This window comes from Thunnus albacares, chromosome 4 (assembly GCF_914725855.1).
Source record: "Thunnus albacares chromosome 4, fThuAlb1.1, whole genome shotgun sequence".
In the NCBI taxonomy this organism is placed as follows: Eukaryota; Metazoa; Chordata; class Actinopteri; order Scombriformes; family Scombridae; genus Thunnus; species Thunnus albacares.
In genome coordinates, this window is record NC_058109.1 from 16,513,517 (window position 1) to 16,524,336 (window position 10,820).

At 38.0% G+C, this 10,820-nt stretch overlaps 1 protein-coding gene across 2 annotated transcripts in view; it reads right to left on the minus strand.

Moving 5' to 3' along the window:
• The window catches only part of pax7a (paired box 7a), a 47,190-nt gene extending 40,622 nt beyond the window's left edge, over nt 1–6,568 (minus strand). Inside the window, exons 1-4 of one of the 2 annotated variants that reach the window (XM_044350256.1) lie at nt 5,977–6,568; nt 4,410–4,645; nt 3,437–3,566; nt 2,860–2,988 (exon numbers count right to left, since the gene is read on the minus strand). In XM_044350256.1, coding sequence (XP_044206191.1) covers nt 2,860–2,988; nt 3,437–3,566; nt 4,410–4,645; nt 5,977–6,064 — 583 coding nt within the window. In that variant the 5' untranslated portion in view covers nt 6,065–6,568. Of the gene's footprint in view, nt 1–2,859; nt 2,989–3,421; nt 3,567–4,409; nt 4,646–5,976 lie in introns of both variants that reach the window. The other variant, XM_044350255.1, reaches the window with a different exon arrangement.
• Nucleotides 6,569–10,820: the final 4,252 nt, after the last annotated feature.

Consider the following 10,820-nt stretch of genomic DNA (forward strand, 5'->3'; position numbering starts at 1 on the left):
CGTAAATTAGTAATAAACCTTTACAGGCACCTTTGCACATGCTGACACAGGAATGGAAAAGGCAAACAATAATTCTTTTCTCTAAATGTGTTTTAAATTAAGTGTATTTAGCACCGCATCACAAGTTATATTTCACTGGATCGTAGCTCAACCAATCCTAAACCTTGATCTTTGGCTCGTCTGACTTCCTCACACCTCTGCGCTGCTCTGTCACTTTCCCTCCCTGATGCTCGGAAATAATCCCACCTGGCATCTGTTTAATTAGACTGAGGACCTCAGGTAATCCTGCGATTTGCTGAAATGTCCATCGCCTGTCGCCATCTCATCTGACGGTCAGGCAGGACGCATCAGTGTGGCAGATGGACGCCCGACAGCTGATTCACCTTCACTCACTCTGACCAGTGTGGCGCAAAACAAAAGGATGGCCAAGTTTGCGCAGATGTAGTGCAACCTTTCCTCCCATTTCTTGCGCGTAATTGAACTTTGGCACAGAATTTAACAGTCGGACATGAGCATTAAAGTGCGCATATTGGGTGAGAAACATGTCTGCACAGACATAATGTGCACCAGAATCTCAGCTCGGTAAACAATTATCAGAATTAAAAAGGACTAATGCGGTAGCGTGAAGAGGTGGAACTATTTTCGGTGCACACACTGAGTTTTTGGTCGGTTTACCTTCCACTACAGCATGAAACAAAATAAAATTTACAATATTGTAATGTGGTTAGCAGTTTAAATACACATTTAATAAAGCTAGATTAGTGCAGGGATAAATCCGTGATGTAACCTCTGAGAAAATCAAATACACAAGCCTAATAAACAAATAGATAAATAAATAAAGTCTTAAAATCTGGATAAGTAAACGGAAAAAAAAAAATCTCATGAATTTTGTGCCCAGGGCGAGCCACTGTGAGCTCCGCTCTGAGATGAAAGTGAAAAGAAATAAAAGGCTCTATTTAATCTGCTTTAAAACCCCTCTCCACATAAGGGCTGTGCTTCAAACTCGGAGAGTGAGAGGCTGATTGGGGATAAATACATTTCTTACCATGCCTGCGAGCTATTACACCCGGCACGAACACAGCCACCTATTCAGCAACCATCGTTTCCAGTGCTTACTCTAATAAGTATTAACATTATTAAATGCCATCCGGATGCCGGTAGTCTAAACTGCATTACGCACAGGGTGCGTCTCTTTTTATAGCAACGTAATTTAGCCTCAATTTAAAACACAAGCAGCGCTAAGAAAAACACAGAAGCAGGAACATTATGGCATCTTGGATATTTCGTACCAACAGAAGAAAGTCGATAATAATTCAATGATTTTACACTTTACAAGTCAAACTGTCACATTATCCAGCAAAGGTGTTCTCAGTTTTACGCCGCTGACTTGCGCGTAACGACCAGACTCCTCAAAAAAAAAAAAAAAAAAAAAAAAGTTGGACATTTACAGCCAGCAGGGTTTACAAACCATCTATATGGACACTGGGGATATTTGCAACAAGGTGACATTTTTCTTATAACATTAATGCGTGGTGTGACAGAAGAAAAAGACCGTTTTCACGCTATCAACTGATTCTGCTCCAACGGGTCATTATATTAAATTACAAAACTATCTACCAGCGGGGCGTACTGAATAATTCATCTCCTTTTATGTCTCTCCTTTCCCTTTGTCCAAACTTTTCTCTCTCTTTTACCAGATTTTTGAATGAGAATGGACGGGCCTATCCTCTGCTTTTCGCTGCCCTGCTTTCCAGGATTTGCTTTTGTACCTCGGACTCCTCACTTTAGAAAAGCATCAATGGAGGGGAGGTGTTTTTTTTTTCTGTTTTTTTTTTTTTTTTTTTTTTTTGCTCGTGAAGTTCATCTTCAAGTTTGGAAAAATTTTGGCAGTGTCTCTTTTTTAGAAGAAAAAAAAAGAGGGGAGGAGAGGGGCTTTTGTGGGACTTATCTAAACCCCATTCACACATGTTTGATCATCAAAAAAGTCCAACCTTGATGTCGTTTGGAGACTATGCATTTTTCACCCCATAGCTAAAGAAAACAATGAAGAACTGAGCTAATTAAATTACAATAAAATCAGAGGTTTGTCTTGCAAAATTAAAAACAACAAAAAAAAAAGAAATTTAAAATGACCTAGAATTTTAAAAAAAAATCTTAAATCTTCTATTTTAAAGTAAAATTATTCTGTTGCCCCCCCTGTGTTACTATAATTTTATTTAGAATTTTACATAAAACATAAAATATGCCACATTAATATTACATATCACTAGTGATAACAATACATTTTAGGGTTATTATAAGCTTGTAAACAACAAACACTGACAGCGCATACCTGCGTCAAAAGCTTTATTTTTTTCTCCCCTCTCTCCTCGCAGCATTACTAATAGAGCCAATAATAATATGAACATTGATTTCCACTTTAACTGACAAGTGGTGAAATGTCACTGAACTGACATCGATTGTGAAATGGGTCAACTGTCAGCTGTCGTTTAGAGGTCGTTAAAGGAATGAATGAATGAGCAGGAATTCGCTACACAAATTAATTTTCTGCAGCTAAATACCCTCTGCCAAGGCTCTCATAAATAATTGAGTGAATGAACAACTGCTGGCTCGGAGTTGAAAGCAGGAACAAATTCTCTGCGTTTAGCTGCAGCTCGGATGTGGGACAATTTCCCAAGAGGACGTAAAGTGGGAAGTCTATTTAAAACATTTGCTTCCTGCTTACAAGGCTGGAATTTACTCTTCATAGTAGTAATAATAATAATAATAATGATAATAATAATTTGTTATTTCAGACATGTACAAGTTATTATCGACAAAAGGAGTTACAGGGCCATATATTTTCTGCTGTTAACTTACATTTATCACCGAGGATGCCATCGATGCTATGCTTTGTTTTCTTTTCTCCATCTTCATCCTTCTTATCACAGTCATCCTCGTCATCTTTTTTGCCAAATCGGGCCCTCAAAACGCGGCTGATGGAGCTCACTAATGGCAACAAAAAGGTAAATGGGTGATTAGCTCTAAAACCCATAAAAGAACCATAGTAATCCTATAATGCATTTTTTTAGAAGGATACCATACAAAAATAGCACAAGAAAAAAAAGTTTTACATGAAGCAGCTGCGTTGAAAAATGTTTAAAATAAAAAAAAAAATCTATATGGGTCAAATTATACTTTAAATACAATAATATAATTCACTTTTGAGCACCACAGGCACATTTTCCCAACAAGAAAATTATAGGATGTTTTTTTTCTTTCTTTGTTTCTGGGTCAAACATCTGTAGGTGTTCTTCCTGCTAAACTGGAACATTTTACTATCAGTAACTGGGGCTTAAAAACGTGTTGGATTCAAAGTGATGTTCAGAAGTGATGCTGCAGTGTTCGCTCGTAATAAGAAAAAAAAAGAAGTGCAGCTTACCAGATGAAGCCTCACCTGAAGGAACTGTGCTTCTGTCGCACACCCCGTCCTTCAGCAGCTTATCCCGGATCTCCCAGCTGAACATACCCGGGTTCTCTCTCTTGTACTCCTCGATCCTCTTCTCCACGTCAGGAGTTGCCACCTGCTTTAGGTTTGAAATGGTGTGAATCGCAGGAAGGAGGGAAAAAAAAGACCAAAAAAAAAAAAAAAAAAAAAGATGGAGGAAGAGAGTAAATTTCAGATAGTTTTAATTGAGAGAAAGTTTTAAGGATGAACAAAACTGTGATCAAGTTGTATATAAATACTGAACACATAATTTTTTAAATTAGGCTATTTATAATTTTTAATGGGAATATTATGGTTCAGTGACTCTGAACAGGAGGTAAAGATTTCTTAACGGCACTAAAAGCTATAAAATATTCAGCACCTGTGATAAAGTTTAAGCTCCTATTTACTATAATAAAATACTATATAGATATATATCTCTGTACCTATAATACCTACCATTTAGTATTAGGCTATACAATCAAAAAACCGCATTATCAGTCACTATTGGGAATTGACAATGTTTTTAATTTAGTTTGTTACATAAATATTTTCATGAAGTTATTTCTGTTTAACAATGATATTGATTATTGGCTATTTATTCAAATATCAAGGAAGAATAAAACATCAGCTCGGATGTTACAGGTGGCCTTAAATGAGGCGTGATGACTAAATAGACGTCATGACACACAGGTCATCAGTTACACGAGGGCTATTTATCAATAATAATAATATAATATAATAATAATGATAATAGATTTTTTTTTCAGACATCCAAACGTGGATCACACATAAGTTTTGTTATTTTTGTCTCCATCGGTCTACAGTGATGACCCAACATCAGGTTTGGGCTCACTCAGGTGTCATGCACCTCGGGCCCCTCCACCACCCATCATCATCGTGCTGCCCCTGACCCGCAGACCCGTTCAAGGATCCCACTCACCCTGGGCTTGCTGCCTCCTATGGCCCCCGGACGAATCGAGCCGGTCTCTTGGTACCGGCAGAGGATCTTGGAGACGCAACCGTGAGAAACTCGCAGTTGTCGCGAGATTACGCAGGGTCGGATGCCGTGGTGGGCCATCTCCACAATCTTGTGTCGGATGTGATTTGGCAGGGGCCTCCCGTTGATGAACACTCCGCCAAGCTGGTTCACCCTACCCTGGCCCAGAGGGGTGGATACTGCGCCACAATAAACAACAGAAGTCTCAAAACAACAACAACAACAACAACAACAACAACAACAACAACACTACACTCTGCTCTGTAAAGTATTGAAATGTTCACTTCAAGGTAGATGAAGCTACAATTTAGCCTGTGATGAAGTCAAATAGCAGCTTGTTTGCTATGTTACTGACTTTTAATGGGACGCAGTTTACGCACATTATCATATTATACATTTTCAAGAGAGCGTCGTGCCAAATTCATCCAGCGTCAGTCTGGCTGACAGGATGTATCCGAGGCACTTCAGGATCCAATTTCACATTCAAGAGACACTAAAGAGGGTGACACTTCCCACCTTGATTATTCCTAGTCATGCTGTACAAATATTGATGTGATCCTTTGAGCCATCTCTTTGCTGTGTGTATTATTGCCATTTCCAGCAGCAGGACACTTGAACAAATCCTGGAGCTCGAGTAACTTGCAAGCTACGTGGTTTTTGTACATTTCAGTTCAGAGCACTTGAGCACGAACTGGGCGTAATGGGAAAACTGTTTCCATAAATGCATGCAAATACAAAGTGATCTTTTTTCCGCCCATATGTTCAGACAACTTGAGTGTGGGCATCGAGGTGGTGATGTTATATAAAAAAAAAATTAACAATTAGATTGCTTTTTTTGTGGGTGTGTAAAAGTCATAGTTGGAGAGGTAAAATGTTGTTTAAAATATAGATAGCTTTCTTAAAAAAAACATTTGCTTTTATTGTCATCTGAGTTATTATAAATGTAAATTACTGCTTCAATTTCAGCACAAAGGATAGTTTATAATACATGTTCTGGGCCTATTATAGTTATCAATGCAATTTATCCATATTTTAAAGTTAAATCATAAAAAACATAATATATACACACAAAAGAAAATAAAGTCTTAGTATAAATATTTCAGGTAGATGCTGTTAAATAAGAGGGAATTATTCAGAGTGAATTAGTCTGAATGCAAATAAACTAAAAAAGGTTACAAATAAATACAAACTGAACACATAAATTACTAAAACATATCACAATATCAAGCAGAAACAAAACACACGAGATATTTCTGTGGGCTGATTTTCAAAGCGCGAGCTGCTGATTTTCTGACACCATAATTGAGTTTTGATCAGACTGAAGGTTGTTAACTTTAATCGTCACTGACTGGAGGTCGTATTTGTTCACCCACCTTTTTTTTATTTCCCAGCACGTCGCCGGCAACAAACTGTGCTCTGTGTGTGACTATCGTGCTACAAGCTGACAGAGTGAAGCACTGATGAGTTTTGTCACAGCACAAGTTCAAACACATGTTGTCATTTTTCTTACCTTCCAGTGGGAAGCCGGTTCGGGGGTAGTTCTGGCCTGGCGCAGGGCGCACCATCCGAGGCATTGTTCCTGGTAAAGTAGCCATCATTTAGCTACTAGGACAACAACAAAACGGACTCTGCTCGAGCCTGCTACTCTCACAAAGTCCAAGTCAATAAACGGAATGTCTTCAAAATGCTCAAAAAGACGCGCAATCTGCTGTCAAATCCCAATCCCAGGCGGAGAAACTGGACTAGCCCTTCTTCCACCGGGGGAAAAACAAAAGTGATGCTCTCCTCTGGTGCGAAGAATTTGCCAAAAACAAAAAATAAAATAACGGCAGGAATACAAATAGAATAAAAACAACCTTTGATCAGGGACGTCTGCAAAAATGGAGCAGATGCACTTAAAGTTATGACTGTGAGTTGGAAAAAAAAAGCACTGTTATTCTTTTCCCTTGGTGTAGTTTGGGTTCAGTATAATGTCTGCTGGCGGGTTGGAAGTAGTTTAAGTGGCCAACTTTCGTGCATGTCGTAGGAGGAGACAGCCGAGCGCTCCCATAGGCTCCCTGGCCTTTCTTTTATGGATGAAAGAGAGTGGGTTTAGCCAGGAGCCAACCGACCAATCAGAGCAACACTTTCCACTTTTAATTCACTGCTGCCTCCCTCATAAGACCCAACACACACCAGGACCGGTTCAAAAATGTGTCTGCTTCCACGACATTCAGCTGTTCAAAACTGCAGAATATTCACGTTTTTTTAAAAAAAAGAAAAGATCTATTTCTTTCTGTCTGTCACCAGGAAAAACTCAAGAAATTGAGAAATATATATAAACTGCACGCGTGCATCCAAAATAATTCGTTAAAAAATCATAATTGCAAGTTATTAAAAATACTATATTCTTCACATTGTCTGCAAGTAAAGAATCAAATGCAGAATAAAATACTATATTTGGGGGGTGAAAGTCTGAATTGACCGACCAAAATAAAAATATATTGAAAATAAAACTATACATCCAAAGTTCCTCCACAGATGCTCCGTTTGCTCTCACAGCGCTTCGTGTAAATAAATTCACGGCCCCAAAAATAACTGAGTCAAGAACTGATGATTTGCTTTCTGACTGGACGAAGCTGCGCAAAAAGCTGCGCTGCTTAGCGAAGGTTAGACCATACTATGCTTTTGGCTTGTTAACCTTTCAATTAACTAAATGTGCGCAGCATGAACATCTAAATCGCTTCTATAGCTTTTTTGTGGTAATTACAACATTTGGATCGACCCGCTATTGATGACAACAGGTTGACTTGCCCTGGAGTACGCGCAAGAGTAATTGCTTAAAGGTAATTGTTAAAAAAATAATAATACGCTACTATTAAACTCGAATAAAAAGAGCACATATGGCAGAAAAGAAGAGGTGCATGTGTCAACTCTGTGGGCCCACCGTGCATATAAAATTGTGTGACAATTGCCGTGGAAAACACTCCTGGTGGAAGGCAATTTCACAAATAATTCTAGCAACAATTAGGGAGTGTGGAGGGGTGAAATGGCGATTTCACATGCAGATGTGCCGGTGGGAAGGATCTGGTACCCTGCCGAATAGCTATGACCCTCACTCTCCCGCTTTGGTTTGCTTCACATGGGACAGAAAAGCACAAAGAGACCGCTTCACCCTCCTGGGAAGGCGCAAAGAGCAGTGGATTAAGTCAAGCATCAATCATGTGAAATCCAAACAATAGTAAATTTCTCTTATGGAAAGCACATCATGTTATTTCACAAATATTTCAACTCTCTGTCTGAAGTCAACAGGCTGTGTTTTTTTTGAAATCACACAGACACGCAAATAAAGCTAATAATAATGTATCCCTGCAAATATCATTGGTTCAACACCATCAGGTCGTGCCTCTGTTATCCCAGTGATTATTAGCCTGGTATCCATTTGTTATGCAGCTGTTGATGATTACATCCAAAAGAAAAGAGTTTGCTGTGTGCAGAGAAATTTGCATCATTTACATTATTATGGGTTTAAATGTGATTTTATTCAGTTTGTAATATTGTTTTTGTCAAATATAAAGACACAGGTGTTTTTTCACCTGTAGGCTACTGCTTTGGGGCTGAAATATGTCCACTATTGATCACTATCCAGTTCAATGTTTTGTTTGTTTTTAGTTATTTTCAAGAATATTGATCTTATACTCTGCTGTGACATTTTTTTCATCCACATAAAAAAGTAGTCTATACTAGAGATCATTTTCCAGATTTTCATTCAGGTTTTTTTTCCAGGCAGACATACAGGAGGTGGACACAATAACATGAACACCTGCTCAAACACAATTCAACTCAAACTTTTTTTTTATATATACATAAAACTACAAGCTACAAGAGCTGAATGAAAACAGTCACAATGGGAAAAAGCTCAACAAAGGTAGTAAATTGCAGAGCTTGAACTGCACTATATTGCCCAGCTGTTTGTGTTCATATTTTTCTTGATGCAATACAAAAATATTCATTTTCATACATTGGGATGAATTTAAAATCATAAATTTGCGCTCACTTCACCCTTCAGTGAACAGAATTTAATGATTAGAAAGTGAATAGAAACAGCTCATCACAGCCTACTTATTCAAAGTTTATCAAGCGCTTTTACTTTAACTTAACCTTTGGTAACTAAAAAACCAAGAGCTCAACAGTTTTCAAAGCATTGTCGGGGTAAAGAGTTGGCACCATGTCCACTAGTGGGCGACTACCATTTTACTTTTTCCATCAGTTGATTTATGTTAGAAAGGGATAAAGGCCACATTGGGCACATTTCTGTGAGCTTTATGCTGCTCCAAACAACAGTTTTATAGTCCTAATGTATGTATGTTTTATCTATCTGACCACAAGCAGTTTCTGAATCACACTTGTCCTCTTCACACCCTAAACTGCATTTATCCTGGTCAGTTCTGCAGGGTTCAGCTCATTGTCTGGCTCATATAAGTAACTCTGTCACTTAAGTTTCCTCTCAGCAGCAGCAGACAGAAAAAAAACACTTCCTCTCTCGTGATAGTCTCCAATCTTATCTTGATCAGGGCCGCTCTTCAAACACTTTCCTACATAGCCTCTCATTATTTATGTCATGGCAATTACCAAAGTTTCTTTTTTGCTTGTAGGTGAACACTTTTTTTAAATCTCTCTCTCTCTCCTACATGTATTTTCTCTATACACAATGTTTAGCTATTCACATTGAGGAGCACAAAGAGAAAACACCTTTGAAGAGAGGCATCGCCAATTTAGGCTTTATCTTTTTTCTGAGCTGAACAAAGGCGAGAAGTACAGGAATTAAGTGTATAGAAACATTATTTTTATTTAAATTTCAGCAGTGTTTTTATCTTTCAGGAAGTGAGGGTGGTGAATGCAAGCAAACAACACTTTTTGTCTTCAGTGAATGGTTTGTAGAATATATTTTGATTAGATTTTATTCTTGCATCAGATAACACCACAGACAATTTGCCATTTGAAAGCTGTTTGTCAGAGCTGGTAGATTTCTGTGATGCATTATAAATGCAGAGTTTATCTTATTTCAATAAAAAAAAATACACTCAAAAAACAAAAATCAAACTCCATTGATGGAGCCACATGTAAATAAGAATACATTTTTTATCTGGGCTGTGTTTAAAACGAAAAGGATAGACAGTGAAATATATAAAACACAAGACTTAAATAAACAAGACATGAAACAGATATTGCACAGTTTAGATCTTAAAGAAACCCCAAATCACACAAATACTCCATCTTCTGCAGTCATCCAATCCCTGCTGGCCTTAATTGTAAAAAAAATAAAAAAGAATTCATAAATCTAATTCAATACTTTTTTTAAAAAAACGCTTTTTTTCCATTTCATGGGTATATTAATGCTTAAGGCAAGTTCTGTTCCTTGTTGACAAGAAGGCAGATGTTTATAAATAATCTTACATCTGCACTAGTGCTCAATAGATGAGCCCATGAGCTGCTTCTCGTTCATGATGGCTGGCCTCACTTCTGTTAAAATTTGAAAGTGGGCAAAATCGATCCACGTGTAATAAATCAGTGGTCACAATGACAAATTGCCACCCAAAGATTTCATGGAGTGAGCAGAGTGCTCATTTTTTAACTGGCCAAAAAAAATTAAAAAATAGGAGTCTACAAGTGACCATTTTTTGCTATTATTCAGGTCCAGAGGGTGCTGTGTCCATTCATAGTTTACCTCCACAATGACAAGGCCTGCACTTCCACCGCAGTCTTGTTAACTTGTTGAGACATTTTCACATCTGCTCAGAATTATCCAAATGTGTAATCACTTCCTTATGGGAATCATTCTATCACGATAGAGAGAGCGTATAAAATGCGCTCATAGGAGGAGACTGGTGAAAAGCTTACTTTGTGTTGTAACTTTAATTAAAGAAAGCTGATTTGAGATATTCATCTCATTATGTGTGGCACAGGGAGGAGCTCTGAACAGGCATGTAGGGCCTGACAAGGTGATGTTTGGTTAATAAGGAGAGCAGGGACACAGGCATTCCTCACACTCATTTGGAACAAGTTAGCCTACGTTTGAACCTTGCTTGAACTCCCACTGTTCAGTCTCCACCTATCTGGCTAAATACAGTACGTATATGTAAGAAACACAGAGGTATAATAAAATAAAGTCAGGCACTTGCAAGGCAGTTGGTTTGGAAAATTGAATAAATTCTCAAAAGAACAACAGATATCCCCGTTTCAAACAACCATAAAGACTCTAGAGCATGGAGAACCATTTCAGCACTTTTGAAATGGTCCTTTACATCAGTGGCTCCAAGCCAAATATCTTGAAAACCACTGTTTGAAGCACAAGACATCCCATAACCTTATTCT